Here is an 18,241-nt window from a genome sequence, read left to right as displayed (position 1 = left end):
TCCGTAAGCTTTCAGAAAACGTGCACAGAGATGGACAAACTTAACGCAGGATAACAGACATTAGTATCTATACACACATATTCTATGTCGAGTATAAATGGGCCTTTACTCCCCCAGGAATTTACAACGTATTGAGTAATACACTGACAAAGCTGTGACAAATACAATGTAATTGTACTTGAATTGATGGGTAATACTAAAGGTGTTTTACAATACTTGTAATTATCAAGTAACTTACTGAACTATACCTTTACCTGGTAGTTACCAAGTACTTGGGGACTGCAGAAAAAGTGCATTATATTTTAATCATTTTTGTCCAATGACTCTGTATGGGTTATAGTTCTGTAGCTGGGACAGCTGGTCAAGGGTCAACAACATGTCATATCGGGTGGCACGACACGTTATCTCCTACTGTATATGAGGCCAAGGTACTTTACATGCAAGTGTTGTATCTATAACAAAGATAGATAGATAACACATATTTTCATATTCATTTCCATTCTCTGCCCTGGGCTTGGCTGTATTTCAGTAATGGACATGTACTGTGGCAAACCGTCCGTCTACGGGTGCATTTGATCTTTTCAAATGTCACCGTGTCCTCCTGGCGCTAATGCAACATTACAGTACACAGAGCAACGCTAATGCAACATTACACAGAAGAACAACGCTAATGCAACATTGCACAACGATATTTCACAAAGTTACAGTACGCCAACCAAATCACATGTTCATTCTCCAGGCATCTCTTGGTTTGGTTGTTGCATGGGAACAAACCCCGAAGAGGAGGGGAATTCAGAAAGGAACCTGCGTTAGGCATACGGGCAACTTTTAGTCCAACCCGTCTATGAAGAATAACCACGGTGAAGATAACCAACTAATGGGGTTCATTATTCATGCATTTCAAAACAAACGTGTGTGTGTGTGTGTGTGTGTGTGTGTGTGTGTGTCGATATAATACAGGCCCACGCAGATTATTAACTGAGTTACCCTCTGTCGTTATCTCAGAGAAGACAGAGAGGAAGATCGAGAAAGGAAGAGAGAGAGAAAGAGAGAGAGAGAGAGAGAGAGAGGGGACAGGGACAGAGAGTGAAAGTGAGCGAGACATACGTATGGCTGTCACGATTACAAATTTAAGTTGACGATTAATTGTCAGAAATAGCAGAAATAGCAGAAATAGCTGATCTACAAGCTTACAACGCATCACAAAGTCACACGTTGTAAGCTTGTAGATCAGCTATTTCAGTTTTTTTTTTATATATTTGAAAATGTGTGAAAATGTTTCAACATGGAAACGATTATGACGATAATGGAAAAATAATTGCGATGATCTCAAATAATTGCAATTTGACGATTATGTAATAATTGTGACAGGCCTAGACATATGGCTGCGTGAAAGGGTTGTTCCCTTATTTGTTTTGTTTTCTGTTTTTTCCCCCCAAAGTCTTAAATCAGTCAGACAGATGAAGAAGGTAGTGTGGGTGAGTAGATTCCCAGAACAGTCAAGCTCCGTTGCCCCCCCGTGGCGGACAGGCCCAGGCAAGCGATCGTAAAAGGTGGGCCGGCGAATGATGCCGCCGTGCCAGAGACGGCGTAAAAAAAGCAACATGAGGAGTAGAGCGTGAGTGAGAGTGAATGCAGGGGGAGTCCCGCAGGACACCGGCAGGACTGGTGGGTTAGTGCTGCAAGTCAGAGCAGGGGGGGGTCATTTACGGACGTTTGCATACGGCAACAAACAGATGCATGGTGGGTGGGTGGGGCAGGGGAGGGGGGGGCATTACCTACCTACAGCGCCAAAAAGCTCCGTTGCGTATGAAATAAAATCTGACCACAAGCAAAAACAAAAAGAAAAGGAAGGGAGGTGGGGGTAAACAAATTAATGTGAACATTCCATGCATTCCATTTCAATAACATATATAATTGTTTGCAATTTGCTGATGGGCAGTGACAACAAACATTATTATTTTAGTCTCAAGTTGTGTTGGGATTAATGCATCATGTGACAGTTAACGTTAGAACAATGGCATTTGTGGTGTTCGATCAAAATACGTTACAGTAATAGACGTGTGGGAGTTTGAGTCCAATCAGGCAAGTTAATAGGGGTCTACGAAGGTGGGGGTGGTGGGCTGATGTGAAAGCTCTGTGGCTCTTGGTCTCTGTGGTGGGGGGAGCGGCATGATGCAAGGACATAGTTGGGTGAGATGGAACGTGACCTTTGACCCTCACCTTGTACCCTCTGCAGCTTGGTGCGGCCAAACGCCATGGGCAGGTTGAGTGGAATGTAGTGCTCGTGGTTGCACACTGTCATCAGGAAATCAAATTTCATTTCAGTCAGCGCCTGAGAAAAGCGCGTGCACACACACATGCACAAACACACACACACACACACGCACACACACACACACACACGCACACACACACACACACGCACACACACACTGTAAGGTACAATAAGCTAAGAAAATGGATCTCTCTGTGTAGAATGTCCCCCCCTTTACAGAATGACTTTTATTTCTGTGTCATGCTTTTGAAACTCAGCTTTCAGCTATACGCCTGTCGCATAAACCTTAGCTTTGTTATCGACCTTCAAGTCGGAGGTGTTGGGTGTGCGGTGAGGGACGGTACCTTGGGTTCTTTGAGGCTGAAGCCACACATGTAGTCGTTGAGCAGGCTGAAGGCAAACCCTCGGTTCATGAAGGTCATGCACCTCTGAGGAGAGAGGAAGAGGCGAAGGTTAGGACACATGGCCCAGGCTACGGCTGATCCTAGTCTAGACTAAAGAAACTGGCATTGCCCTGACATGGGCAGACACTGTATACAATATAAAAAAATTTAGCAGATAGGGGTGTGCCGACTCATTTCATGAAACGATACGATACGATATTGGGCTCAAGACATCGATACAATATCGATACGATATATGGCACTTTTTTATTATGAAAATATATGGGGAGGGGGGAAGCTTATGCAAACTTATATATTTCTGTTTTTGCATTATTATTATTGCAAAAAAAAAAATATATATATATATATATTTTTTTTTTGTTCTTCTCCCAAACGATACATATCGTCACAAAAACGTATTGCAATATATCGCGGGACGATATATCGTCACACCCCTAGTAGGCACACACTGGAATAGAAGGCTGAATAGAAGACCATCAAATAATTTGCAATACAAGATGATGGCGGCTTGTGCTGAAACATGTCAATAATTATTAAATGCAAACGATCATCTCCTTTTCATTCTACATCAGAGTATGGGCTTCTGCTATATTTCTTTCCTATGATCAAGCCCTATTTAGAGCGCCAACGCTCCACTTCTATGGATAAACAGAGAAATCATTCATAGCAAGAGGCAAAGACTATATCTCACTGAATAAGAACAATGATGCAATTATCAATATGTTAAAGCCACACTCTGGAGAAGGAAATAAAACACTGCTTCTTTAAGGGGAGGAGTACAGTACATTTTGTTTTGCTACTTATAAGCTACATGAACAATTTACACATTATCCAAAGTTATCTCAGTCTTATTTCTGTATCTTGCTGTCATCATATAAACCATTTTTGTCAGTTTTGTCTTTCCTTTTCCCAGTTGACACACTAGGACATGACCACAGCGATATAAACATCCCCATCCTTCCTCTTTCACAGTACTCCTGGTTGTTTTGTTTTTTTTAAGCCACAGACTTGGCCACAGTTTAACCCAACTGGGGTCTAATCAAGTTACTTGACTTGATAACACATACAGGCCACTAAATTATGTCTAATGTGTGTTTTTGTGTATGTTTTTCTTTTTCTATTGTTGCTGTTTGTTTGTCATGGATTACGCTGATGTGATGTGTTACATGAACACCTTTGCACCTGTCATTGATTACACATGGTTATGTATTGTCCATGAATGCCTCTGCTCACTGTCTTCATATGCTGGACAGCATGTATAATGAAATTCATTACAAACTGTAGTCGTATGCAATGTGTTGTGAGCTTGTGGATCAGCTATTTCCAGCATATAGGGTCGTTCACGCCAAGCATCATAACTACATCTATATCTATAACGATATGTCATTTTAAAAATCTTTCTAAATCCACACCACAACATTAACTACAACGATAATGGTGAACGATATCAATTGGATAATTTCAGAGTGAATCTATAAACGATAGTTTACTGACAGGTAATCAGAATCCATCAGACAGACCGGTCTCACACACGGCCTCGGAATCGGTGATCGTTATGTTGTTATTATTAACGGAGACGATGGTGCATAGCTGACGCTAGCTGGTAGTCTAGCTGGCATTACCTAAGCAAGCCTACAACTATCTCACCTCCTTATAATTAATAATCAGAGTCAGATTCTCCATAGCCTATTTTGAATGTGTCTCTCTCTGGCTCCGTGTGTGGGCCCTGACACAGCTGCAGACTGCACAGTTTGTGTTTGTGCCACTTTGTTTACAGAACGTTAAAGTTGATCAGCATGGGCATCTCACGTAATTATCGTTATAGTTATCTTGTTATCTTGCTTGGTGTGAATGGCCCTTTAGACATCGCCGTTGTGATGAAATATCAAGCAGGTTTACTCACTCTCGAGTGAACATATATTTTTAAGATATTTTTAGATAGACAGGAAACTGGGAGAGAGAGACAGATGCAGACGCTCAGCAAAGGTCGTCGAGCTCAGGACTTGAACCCGCGACTCGCATTAGAGCCTACTGTATATGTGGTATGCGCCGTAACCACTAGGCCATCGGTGCCCCCTGTGTATTATATTTTAAAGTGAATTGACCTGCTTTATATACACACTGCCTCAGCAGTCATTGGGATGTTATTATTTACAAATCCCATCTTGGCTTATCTTATCTCTATCTTAACTTGAATTACTGTAAATACAATTTCTGTTCCCAGGCCATTTGGGGATTTGTTTTCTCCAAAGTCTGAACAGAACTTGGAAAGAAAGCTTTTAGGTTTTCTGCACCTGCTGCATGGAACACTCTACTCTACATATGGAACGTAATATTCAAAACAATGTGACCCTGAACCTTTTTAAAACTATGGTGAAATCTATTGAATCCAGGTTGTCTGTGTGTGCACGTCATCTGATAATTTTAATGTCATTCAAACTTATGCTGTTTTTGTTTTGTTGTGTTTTGTTATTGTTGTTGTTGTTGTTTTTAAATGTTGAAACTGTGTTGCTACTATCAGGTCAGGTTCCCTTTGTAAAAGAGATAGTTGATCTCAATGGGATGAATCTGGTTAAATAATGTAAAAAAGGGGGGAAATAATAAAATACACTGCAGAATCCAGGTTTTTTTTAACAAATTAACAAATTATTATTATTATTTATTTATTTGTAGCTTTATTTACCCAGGGTACAGTAGGTATGCTGAGTATGAATGCTCTTTTTCAGTAACGAAGGTTCTAACTGTGTATGGCCAGTCACTATTCATGTGTCGGTGGGTGGGTGGGTGGGTGGTGCGGACCTTGATGAAGGTGGCCAGGGTGACGTTGATGCAGCGGGCCTCCTCTGGGATCTCCACGTGTCGTATGGTGATGTGAGGCATGATGGACAGCAGCAGGGACTGCAGCGCCTGGTGGAAGCTGTCTGGGAAGCGCTGGGCACGAGGCATCTGTCCAAACCACACAACAACAGAAGCACATGGTGAACACTGAGCTCTGCCTCGCATCTGCCTTTCTAGTTGTGTAGCGAAGACTGTGGTTCACGTCAAGGACCCCGAAATTGATGTGTCTTTGTGCCCCCATCTGAAACTATTTTGTTTCATTGATTACACATGGTTCACTTCAACAACGGTTGAAGTGGTGGTATTAACAAACTTTGCTGGGGACCCCCTGGAACCCCCTCAAGGACTCCGGGAGGTCCCCTGACCCCACTTTGAGAGCCATTGGTGTAGTGACCATGTGGTGATGATGCTTTATTTGAATAAATTCGAATGTAATGGATAATGTTTTAGCATGCTAGCTATGTACATAATATAAACAGACTGGCTACCCAGTGAGAGCGCGCCTGCCTTGTAGTTCAGAAGCGTGCACTGCTGCTACGTCCTGCTAAACCACACCATCCAGGTGAAACACCTGTTTTTTAATGAGTTCTGTGGAAGAGTACCATATAAGATGTGTATGCTAAAAAATTGCACATATGTGCCATTTGAGTGCATGCATGTGCGTACATTAAGCACACAGGTAATATCTATGTATGAATTCCAGGAAACTATACTATTATATAGTATGTAACGAACAGTATGTGCTGTAAGTCTGTCCTTCACCTACAATATCTCGAGATCATCCGATCGACTTCACACTGGGTGTATTGCTGAGGACCCAAGGGAGTGCGGTATTGAGGGTGATGTCGATCGGATGAGAGGTTCTCCAGAATCGGCGCACTCTGAACAGGCACGCGTATCTTGCAAACCATTCATCCGATCGACTTCGCACTTGGCGGGCGAGGTGCTGACGACCCAAGGAAGCTCAGTGTCCAGTGTGAAGTCGATCGGATGAGTGGTTCCCGAGAAACAGGCCCGGCCCGATTTGCGAACGTCTCTGCACTAGTATATCTCAGCTGTTCGGCCGGAACCAGCTAAATCCAAAATGGTAATTGTTCAGGAGATGAAAAACAAAATATCAATTTTTCAGAAAATGAAGAAAACCTTATATTTTTAAAACAAATCAATACTGCCTCATCAAACTTGGTATTGTGACTTTATATATTATCAGATACTTGCATGTGTCATTATATTATCACCACTTTACCCAAATCCAGTGCAAGTGGAGTTAGGAGGTTTTGTCCATCATTGATAAGAACAGCTGGCAATGGATCTCAAAGCTCACAACACATCACAACGCATTGTGAGCTTGGAGATCAGCTATTTATGGTGAGCGCCATCCTCATATACTATAGATCAAGCTGAATTCTGTACTTAAACAACTTTTATTTTAACATGCATTGTAAACAACCATGGATCTAACTGTTACCACTGTTGTTCTTCTACAGTTGAGTGCAACAAACAATTCTGCCTCAATACTCAATCATGTATTTAACTAAAGCGATCATGGCACACCAACAATAAATAAATGGCATATAAATACAAAATACATTCATGAAAAATAGAATCTGTCAAATCTGTAGCCTACTGCACTAACAATAACAACCACAGTTGAATTTACCTATCATATACCTATCAACATTTTATTATCACACTGTTGTGTGTTGTGTGTTGCATGTGTGTGGTGGGTGTTTCTTAGTGCTTTAGATTGTCATAAAAGCTGTGAAAGTCTTTTGGCATGATCTCCTTGAGCTCTTGGAGATGTTTGAAACAAACTCCTGCACACACTCATTCTCTGTCCATTAACATTTAAAAAGAAAACACGAGCAGATGACCTTTGTGAAGACACCCTTCTCCTCTTTACTGGGGTGACATCTATCAAACCTTGCACATACATGCTCTTCTCTTCCCAGTTTATGTTCTCCCAAAAGCATTGAAAAATCTTCTCCCTGTCTGCCTCATACAGAGCAGAGCTTCTCGAGAGCCTGAGAGGAGGGGGGAGTTGTTTGTTTTTGACGGACAGTTTGAGGGTCCAATGGAGTTAGGAGTTTTCGTCAGAGGCGCTTTTTAATACTTTTCATATGTTATTATTTAAAAAAAATGTACACAGATGTAGAGGGGGTTCAATAGCGTTGATTTATGAAAAAAAAAATGAAAAAAGTTAGCTGGTCCCGGCTGGACACTGACGATATATGAACTCACGCACGCACGCACACGCACACGCACACGCGCACGCACGCACGCACGCACACACACACACACACACACACACACACACACACACACACACACACACACACACACACACACACACACACACACACACACACACACACACACACACACACACACACACACACACACACACACACACACAGTGCTTTGGGATGCATGGGCATCCTGTAATGGCACAATGGACATTCCTAAATGTGCATGGGAAAGACAGCAGGCCCATGGATCGGATGATGTGCAAATATTATTACCTTCATGCGGTTGCCTTCTTGCAGGTACTGGGCCATCGACTTGGCCATGGTTTCAAAAAAGAACCAGGAGTACTGTGAAAGAGGAAAGGACGAGGCGTTATGGTCATTGTGGTATTTTCCTGGTGTACCAACATCACAGAAGTAGAAAGAAAACTCCCAAGACTACAATAAACTGAATTGCCTGATTCGTGAAAGAGATGGAGATTCACCATGTATCTACAGTACACAGTAAAACACAGTTCTGAGTAAGCAGGCAAGCAGGAGAAATGTGCCTTAGGCATGCAGTTCCAGAACACTGTTGATGAGGACATATTGAATAGGCAGAACCTTGCTCCTTTTTTGCAGTGGTGGAAGAAGTACTACTCACATTTTGTACTTACATTTCTACTTACATTGTAGAAATACTTTGTTACAATAAAAGTACCAGTATTCAAAATTTACTTGAGTAAAAGTACGAAAGTATTGGCATCAAAATATACTTCAGTACTAAAAGTAAAATAACTCATTATGCACCATGTCCCATTTCACACGTGTATGTATAAAATCCTTTGAAAATAGCAGATCTACAAGCTCACAACGCGTATCAAAGCGACGCGTTGTGAGCTTGTAGATCGGCTATTTTCAAATAGCCAAAGTATATATAGCCTAGGTCTGAAGTGGTTAATGTATGTTTTTTAATAATAATAATCAAAATCTACAAAGTAACTAGTAACTAAGGTTTTCAGATAATTGTGGAGTAAAAGTACACTATTTTCCTCTGAGATGTGGAGTAGAAGTAAAAGTATTGAAAATGAGAAATACTCCAATACCTCAAAATTGTACTTAAGTACAGTACTTGAGTACATGTATGTTACTTTCCACCAGTGCTCTTTTGAAGAATAGCCCTGCATACCTCAAGTGCTTGCAAAATACAACAGTGCCCTCTGTCGTTTAAGGTTGGTATTGCAATTTCAAACCACAATGTGCAGAACGACAAACTGGCAAAGGCAGAGCGAAATGAACTGACACTGTATAGTATAGCAGATTTAAAAAGAAAACTAACAAAGACAAATATATAAAACCACACAGAGACACACACACACACACACACCTTTAGCAATTTATTGCTGGTGTTGAAGTCAGCCGTCTGTTTGAGTATGGCTGTGACGGCGGTGGCCAGCACCTCGTGGGTTCTCCCAGGGTTCCCTGGCGCAGGATTGATGGTCATGAACACATACTGAGAAGACAAAGCAACACACACACACACACATCAGTACAAACAGGAAGGACCGTAAGCCACAGACGTTAACGTTAAAGTTTGCATGACAATTGAATTTTTCCAATGGCGTCAGTGGCGACAAAATTATGCTCAGTGACAATGATTTTCCAAAACAATAGGCCGTTTTTCACAGCAGCAATACTGACACGAAATAGTAGGGTAAACACAGGTATTACCGATGATACAAATACAGTTTTTATATTTAGAGTGGCAAAACAATTGTACAGAAATGTCCAGATCATGGAAGCTCAATAGTTCCCGGATGTTAGCATCAAACACTAGCAGTGCATTGGACTTGCAGCAGAAAAGACCATTTGTGACGCACTTTTAAAAGTTGAGATGTTTAAAGAATCGGTTTGTATATTATCATCGTATCTAAATCAATTTGACATGTAACTAGAACTATCTGAGGGTCCGGGAATCACAACGACCAAACATTTTGGACTCTCAATACTCCCAATAAGACGATTCTACAATCTTCTTCTAAATCCTAACAGTTTTCTGAAAAACTTATGCTACTATATATCAGTGGTTGTCAAACTTTTTCATGTCAAGGACCCCCAAAATTATATGTATTTGACGGCCGACCCTCAAGTCAAAATATTGTTCCAGGGACCCCCAGACGCAAAGTTTTGAGTAAAAAAAAGTGCACAAATGTTCATGATTTAAAAAAAATAGCAGATATACAAGCTCATAGCGTGGCACTAAGTGACGCGCTATGAGCTTGTATATCTGCTATTTTTGAATAGCCAAAGTGGGCCAACATACACAGTATAGCAGCCCCCTGACTCTGTTTGACCTGGATGGAACACAACCTTCATTAGTATCACCGGTACCACCTGTGTTTAACATTCCATTTCATGTCAAAGCGGCTGCTGTGAAAAAGGTTTATTTGCCTAAAAATGAAGGTGTTTAATTGGAAAGGTGTTGATTTGAGAGTGATTGGTGTTACTGCACCTTGAGGAACGAGCGGAGGTAGTGCTCGATGCCTTCCTCGTGACACCGGGACACGATGTGAATGATCACCCTGAGGGGTTCAGAGCATGGGATAAGGTCACTGAAAACATACAACTGCAGTGCCATTTACAGCATCTTAACACCCATTAAGACCTGAGGACCTGATTCTACAAATGCCTTCTAAATCAGTAGTTCTCACACTTTCAAGATTTTTTAATTTTTTAAAAAAAATAGCAGATGTACAAGCTCACAGCACGAAGTGACACGCTGTGAGCTTGTAGATCTGCTATTTTTAAATAGCCGACGCTATTCTAAACTGACACAGATGCTTTCCTGGTTTTAATCGGTTACAATGACCCGCCTCATGTGAATATAAGATACATGTAAACATGTGTGTGCTTTGTAACTATTATACTAATGTTTATCCGCATGAAACCTAGCATCCTGGGCATGTCATAGTAGGTGTACATTTGGGTATAATGGACAAACATTCAGCAAAAACAGCAGATCGACAAGCTCACAGCGCATCGCAAATTCGCAATGCAACGCGTCGTCAGCTTGCAGATCAGCTATTTTCAGAGATTAGGTGTAGAGCTAAAAAAAAAAGGAGGGGACCAAGTACGGATCCCTGGGGGACCCCGGTCAACGAAGTATATACAGTATAGGGTTTAAAGTGGTTAATAGATATTCAATCTGAAGTCTAGCTGTTGAGACTCAGGACTGTGTGCATGAGCGCCTCAAACCCCCCGACCGACCGCAGAGAGTTGACGGCGATGTCGTGGGCTTCTTTGGTCGCCGTGGTGAGGACCTCAAACAGCTGCATCAGCACCATCGGCAGGAAGTTGATGATGACCTGAGTCTCTGTGGCGTGCAGGCACTGGGGAGAGGGCAAAGAGTGAAGCGGCCGTATGGTTATCAGAATTAAGCATGGGGGCAGAGGTCAAATGACCCCCAAAAAACCCTAGCGTCCCTATTCTGGGCATGTGAAAATAGGCTAATATTCTGTGAAAATGCGTTGCGACGCATTGTGAGCTTGCAGATCGGCTATTTTCAGTAAAGTGATTTAGTGTAGAGGAGAAAAAAGGGGGGACCAAGTACAGATCCCTGGGGACCCTGGTCAACCAAGTATATAGGGTTTAAGTTTAAACATTCAGCTGAAATTATCTTATAGTTAAAGGCGCGACATTTAGGCATTTAGGTTAGTATCTTACTATTAAACTGCACTTTGGGGGAAAAGTTGTAGAACTACCCCAACATTTTCAAGACCTTAGATTTGTTTCAGAATGGGTCGCATTTGTCCTGTACCAATTTCATAAAATGTCCTCCACTGATATGAAGGGTAGAAAATAGAAAGCAAAGAAGAGGTCAGTATGGGGCAACTTCACATGACTTCAGCACTACCCATAATGCATTCCTCCATCATCAGCACCATTTTGTCGGTCTGGGACAATCATAATGGTTATACTGTAGCTTGCAGCTGGTTCAGTTTAGGCAATGTTAGTCTGGTAATGCTTAGGTACAGTATGAGTTAGTATTTAAAATTAACACACGTCTGGGCCCTGGTGTCATTTTAACGTCTACTCTGGCTGTTGTGTGCACCCCAGAGAGTTTTTAAGTTGCTTGAGTCATTTAGATATTTTATAATAATTTTATCAGACACGCCCCCTCCTACAGTATACTGTATATAAACCCAATGAACATAAAAACACACATTCAGGTTCTGTTGACTGATATTATCCTTTTAATGCGTGAGGGGGTCAACTTTTTTTGTTTTCCAGAACATTTATTTAAAAAACACGGCTCCCAGCCCTCACGTATTAGACGACTTTAATGTCCAAGATTTACTGCCTGGTATTGTCCTTCTAATGATTAGAAGGACAATACCAGGCAGTAAATCTTGGACATTAAAGTAGAACTTTAAAGTAACATTTTCCTTCTTGATGATCATGAATCTGTGTGCATCAGAATTGTCAGGGTATTTCTACTAGCACTGCATGTGCTGTACACTGTTCTTTACCCATCATTGGTGACCATATTAATGGGCCACTGGGACAGACAGATAATTGAACACACTCCCTGTGTCTCCTCTCACCTTTAGATATTTGATGAGTTCTGCTGGGTTGGCCTCTGATGTTGTCCTCATCAGCTGGCAGTGCTGGAAGAAATTGTGTAGATGCAGGTCCTGCAGAGAAACAATAAACATGAATAAATATAAATATGAGCCATTCTTGTGAACCATACTGTATGTGTATGTGTATGTGTGTGTGTGTGTGTGTGTGTGTGTGTGTGTATGTGACGCATTGTACCTGAGCGTATATCGTCGATGCTGCGTGGGTCCTCACTTTGAACAGAGGCTTGGCATTTTCTACCCACCTGATATCTGGTTGCGACTGTTCAAAAACAGAGGCCAGGTATAATGTGAGAAACTGAACTGTCCAGCACGTCTGTCATTGACATGCATTAACAAATGATTGGTAAATTATGATTAAGTATTAAGAAATAATTTGTCATTCATAGATTACTTTTACCATCATAAATCATTTGTACAATATGAACTACAACAAAATTATGTATAGTTCATCATTAACTATTAGCTTCTAAATGACTTATAAACGATCATTTCTATAAAGTACTACCACCCTGGTTACATCACTTCTTGACACTCATACTTGGGGCCCAATAGAGAGCGGTACCTTCTTGTTTTCATGACTCTTGTCCCCAAGGTATCCAGGCGGCAGGGTGGCGGCCACCGGCAGCTGGACCTCTGTGGACTGCATCCTGCCACTGTTCAGCAGTGAGATCCAGGAGAAGCCCACTGGAACACAGGAGGCGGGACAGGACCGTTAGGGACACTGGGTCACGTGCACACACCCAGACGCATGTACACACACTTTCAATAACACCAAGTATACATGAACACCCATGAAGGTATGCATACATTCAGATACTGCACTAAGCCTTAGGGGCGTCCTTGTCTTTTTTATCCTCAGTGATATCTTTCTGTATGTTTTTTGAAGCGCTATTGTGCTCTTTCTTTTATCACCAACGGCACACGATGTGCACGGCACAGCGGAGCGCGGGTGGCACAGTGGTAAAGTCCCTGCCCACCACCACAAGAGGTTGTGGGTTCGAATCCACTGTGGTGCATCCGGTTTTGTCGGGCGTCTATGCGAACACAATTGGCTCGTATTCGGGGGAGGGAAGGCGTGGAGGGTGATATTGGTGAAGACTCTACGTCCTCACTGGCAGGTGAGTCAGTAGGATACAACAGGCAGTGACAACACAGAAATGTGTGTGGGGAGGAATGAATTAGGATAACAACTAAATTGAGGAGAAAAGGGGGGATAATTCTTTTGGGGCTATTCTATATTTATCCGGGAACGCATCTGTGTCCTTTTAGATTTCAGCTATAACCGAGTGCCGCGCTATGAGATCTGCTATTTTTGAAAAAATGTGAACATTTGTGCAAATCTTTGAACATATATATTTTTAATGCGAACATTTGTAACTCAAATCTTTGCTTCTGGCGGGTCCCTGGAACTAAATATTTTACAAGACTTTCGCTTTAAAAATATATACACAGAAATTTTCATTTTTTTTTTTAAATAGCAGATCTACAAGCTCACAAAAGTGCCGCGTTGTGAGCTTGTGTATCTAAAATGATATACAAAGAAATCTAAAATGACAGTCACAGATGCGTTCCCGGTCTTAATGGGTTAAGAAAAAAGAAACAAGAAAAAAAAACATGCACTTACCCAGTGACTCCACTCCCTCTCTCTTCTTGGTGCTGGGCTTGCTGCTGATCTCACAGCTGATGTGGTAAAAGGTGAAGAGGATGTGGTGCTTGTCGTGCACATGGACGGGCAGCTCAATCTTGACCTGGAACCCAAATTGAAGGGACCGGTCAGGTGCAATGCAATGTTATGTCGGCCTCACTTCCCCTGAGAAATCTCAATCCCATCTGTGTTACTACACCCCTTATTATGAGCTTAGATTAGATCAGTGGTTCTCAAACTTTTTCATGTCAAGGACCCCCAAATTGACACTTACTAGCCCGCGGACCCCCATTTGAAAATATATGCCAGGGACCCCCATAAGAGAAGATTATTTTTTACGGCTCTAGCAGTGATTCTCAACCACTTTAATTTCAAGGACCCCAGTTTGACATGCATTAGGCTACGGACCCCCATTTAATGGCATTTATATCTCTGGGACCCCAATTCATATTGTAAAATCAATGTTAATTTAACTCTGAGAGTGTACAAATGGAACCAAATGGACCCGTCAGGGTCCATTTGGTTCCTATCCATGATTTAGCTGGGGACCCCCTGGAACCCCCTCAATTACCCCTGGGGGTCCCCGGACCCCACTTTGAGAACCACTGGGTTAGATCACAATGATAATGTACCTACTGTGTGATCCCACATAAAGTCTGCATTGGTTTGGTAAAAAAAAGAGTGAATCACTGCTCACATATTTAGGATTTAGTACCCAGAAATACAACTGACATTAAGTAAAAGTGCCGTTAGGAAGTCACTAGGCAAAAAATACCAAAAACTTTAACCACATGAACCCTATAGCGTCCTTATTCTGGCCGCATGTGTAATTAAAGGCAAACATTCTGAGAAAATAGGTGAACATTAAGATGAAAATAGCCAATCTACAAGCTATATCGGCTATTTCCGGCAAAGAGTTTTGGTGTAGAGGGGAAAAAAGAAGCAGACCAAGTCAAAAAGTACACCTTTTAACTACCAAGTGGGTAAAAAAGGGCTCAGCTCATCTTCGCCACAAGGGGGCAACAGCATGTAAAAAATGTTTCAGGCACGGGAAATGACACATGGCTCTGCAGTCAAGCCCAGTCACATTCTAGTAAAGACCCATTTCCACACAAGTTACTAAGAAAGTGAATCAGCATCAGGACTCTTCAATGTAGTTATGAGCTAGGCGTGTGTCACTCGTGTTATTGGCTGTCCAGCTTATATATTCTCGCAGGCACGCGTCCCAAAGCAACTAACAGCCTGCAGAGCAGTGGTTCTCTAAGTGGGTTCCAGGGACCCCCCCGGGGGTCCTTGAGGGGGTTCCAGGGGGTCTCCAGCAAAATTAGTCAACATAGCATCAAATTCATATTTTCAAAGAAATATGGAATATGTATTACAAATCTTATATGGGAGTCCCTGGTACAAAATATTTATAGAATCAGATGGGGGGTCCGCAGCCAAATACATATTGATTTGGGGGTCCTTGACATGAAAACGTTTTGAGAACGACTGCTGTAGAGATGACACATTATGAAGGAAGTACTGTGTTAACTATGACTGTGTGAGTTGGAACACTGGGTGTTCTGGGCCCCCGTTCAGGCTGGTGGATTAAGCACGTGGAGGAAAATCCACATAGCAGCCAGACCCAATTAACAGACCCTAAGTGAGCCATTGTGTGTGTGTGTGTGTGTGTGTGTGTGTGTGTGTGTGTGTGTGTGTGTGTGTGTGTGTGTGTGTGTGTGTGTGTGTGTGTGTGTGTTCGTGCGTGCTTGTGTGTACTCATGTGTGAGGGATCGCTTAAGATTCTAATCCATTTTATAGTCGTGTGAGTGTGCGTGTGCGTGCGTGCGTGTGTGTGTGTGTGTGTGTGTGCGTGCGTGCGTGCGTGCGTGCGTGCGTGCGTGCGTGCGTGTGTGTGTGTGTGTGTGTGTCGGGGTCCCTGACGCTAGGCTTGGGTGAGTTTGCAGCCGTGCATTGAGACAGATTCATAGGCTGACGGTTGATGGACTTTGAACAACGTGAACACAGAGTAACAACGTGCGTTAAAAACAGGAAGTTAAGACTGCAGGGTGTTGGAGAGAGCACTGCAATACAGGAAGAGCAGAGCCGCTCGGTGACGCATAACTACTGCAAATCTGCAGCACCTCCTCTGAACGTTCACTCTGAGTTAACCACTTGGACGCCAGCATCCATATTCTGGGGGCGAACATTAGCCCAAAAAAGCCGATCTACAAGCTCACAGCGCGTTGCGTCTAGAGAGTTTAAGTGTTTAATAGCCTCTCTTCATCATTTCTAGTCATGTTATGAGGAGACTTGATACGTGAGGTTTAATTTAGTCACTTTCCGGAAATGTTCAGGAAATTGGGAAAGAATTACCTGTGTTCAAATTGATCAATGTAGTGATAATTTAGTCACAAGCCCTTTTTAACAATTTGTATTGGTTCAATAATTATTAAGACTAACAGACATTTTGCAGGGTCATATACATAATCATTGATATAATAGATGCTCATAATAAGGGACGTAACTCAGACAGAACTGAGATTTAACCACTTTCAACACTATATGCAAAGATTTTCTAAATCTTAAAAGAATCAATGCAAATAGCCAATTTACAAGTTGCACAATGCATTGCGATGTGGCACATTGTGAACTTGCAGATTAACTATTTTTGCTGCTTTAGCACGACACTGTCATACGACAAAGTATATATTAGGGCATTAATAAAAAATATATATATTTTTTTTTAAATAACATAAAAAGATGAAATATGGGGATGCAAAGTTTCTGCCCGACACCAACTAAACGATATGTTGACAAGTCTCTGCCGTGAACATGAGAGGCGTTAGCAGCTAATAGGAGAGATCAACTCAGGGTTAAAAGGAAGTGGCCTCACCTCATCATAAAACTCCGGGTTCTGGTTGTGGTGCAAGACGGCTGCGTAGGCACTGCTGGTGAAGAGTGACTCTCCCGGCTTGCCGTAGATGCACTGAAACACAAGCAAAGCACACCAGTCAGTCATCGGCCTCAGGGCCTTGTGACAGTCAGGGCATGACGGTGAGCAACTGTTCAGCAATCTGTGTGTGTGTGTGGACAATAGAGGAAATAAGAGTTGGCATATGGTCCTGCTTCCCTTGGATAAAAAGCAAGCATCTTAGAACAGTGGTACACCCACATTGATATCTATTTGGCCACCGACCACACCCATCTGAAATGTATTGTCTTCACGTCTTCAAAATGTTTCAAATATAGACAATCTACAAGCTCACAACACGTTGCATTGCGACACGTTGTGAGCTTTTAGAGTTACTATTTTCGAATAGCCTAAGTAAACATTTGGGTCACATTGGTTAAACTGGTTTTGATACTATATTAAAAAGATTTGCTGCAGGGGGGATGCGTATATTGTATATTCAATGGAAGGAAGGCCATGGTGTCACCAAAATCAGTCGGGTGCATCCTGCAATCTGCCTATTACATTTTGAGGTATCTTGTATGAAGTGGAAATGTTGGCCTAAGGGTGGCACTACTGACAAGGGGTCATCAAAATCATTAGGGTTCATCCTTCAGGTAGCCTGAAGGTGCACAGCAAATCCCATTGGCAATCCAGCCAGTACATTTCGAGCCATCTTCTTAGGTCCCGCCCCGGACAGACTGACCAACAGGCTGAAAACCGACATAGTGCCCCAGTGCTAGCGGGGGAAACACTGCACTGTCAAAGCTATATAAAGTGCATGTGAGCAGCCTCCTGCTGTAAAGAGCGGTCCTGTGGGAAACAGAGAGTCTGTGTGCTGCTGAGCTCAAGCTTGACCAGGTCAGTGTAGCATGAGATTAATAAGGAGCGACGAACGGAAGAAGTGAGCTCAACACGACTCAGCTGAAACCCTTAATTAGGACACTGATTAGTATGGTCATCCCTATAATGAACAACAAGGACCAGTGCTGGTCGGGGTGACAAGTCTGGGAGTTTATTGGGAGTTTACTGATGAGAGAATAGGCTCTATGCACAGCAGTCATATTGGAAAGAAATTGGGCCTCTTCCTTCACAGGTGTTACCAATGATACTAATGAAGGCTCTGTTCCATTTAACTCTCTCAGTGCCACGCCCCGAGATATCCCGAGTTTTTCCCGAGTACCCTCCGTGCCAGCACGAGAAATCCCGAGTTTTTACTTTTGACTGTGGTCGCGCTATTCTGTTTATTTTTCATGATCACTTTCGCTTCCTG

At 42.3% G+C, this 18,241-nt stretch overlaps 1 protein-coding gene across 2 annotated transcripts in view; it reads right to left on the bottom strand.

Annotated features, from left to right (window-relative positions):
* The window catches only part of dock11 (dedicator of cytokinesis 11), a 124,881-nt gene that overhangs the window by 48,615 nt on the left and 58,025 nt on the right, over nucleotides 1-18,241 (bottom strand). Inside the window, exons 19-31 of one of the 2 annotated variants that reach the window (XM_080450692.1) lie at nucleotides 16,912-17,004; nucleotides 14,013-14,136; nucleotides 12,951-13,072; nucleotides 12,564-12,647; nucleotides 12,350-12,439; nucleotides 11,013-11,134; nucleotides 10,258-10,327; nucleotides 9,133-9,258; nucleotides 8,043-8,114; nucleotides 5,482-5,628; nucleotides 2,623-2,706; nucleotides 2,224-2,335; nucleotides 1,783-1,821 (exon numbers count right to left, since the gene is read on the bottom strand). In XM_080450692.1, the coding sequence (XP_080306818.1) occupies nucleotides 1,783-1,821; nucleotides 2,224-2,335; nucleotides 2,623-2,706; nucleotides 5,482-5,628; nucleotides 8,043-8,114; nucleotides 9,133-9,258; nucleotides 10,258-10,327; nucleotides 11,013-11,134; nucleotides 12,350-12,439; nucleotides 12,564-12,647; nucleotides 12,951-13,072; nucleotides 14,013-14,136; nucleotides 16,912-17,004 (1,285 nt within the window). The remainder of the gene's footprint in view (nucleotides 1-1,782; nucleotides 1,822-2,223; nucleotides 2,336-2,622; nucleotides 2,707-5,481; nucleotides 5,629-8,042; nucleotides 8,115-9,132; nucleotides 9,259-10,257; nucleotides 10,328-11,012; nucleotides 11,135-12,349; nucleotides 12,440-12,563; nucleotides 12,648-12,950; nucleotides 13,073-14,012; nucleotides 14,137-16,911; nucleotides 17,005-18,241) is intronic. The other variant, XM_080450693.1, reaches the window with a different exon arrangement.

This window comes from Gymnoscopelus braueri, assembly GCF_963280865.1.
Source record: "Gymnoscopelus braueri genome assembly, chromosome: 15".
Taxonomy (NCBI): domain Eukaryota; kingdom Metazoa; phylum Chordata; class Actinopteri; order Myctophiformes; family Myctophidae; genus Gymnoscopelus; species Gymnoscopelus braueri.
This window is presented reverse-complemented; position numbering and strand designations above follow the sequence as displayed.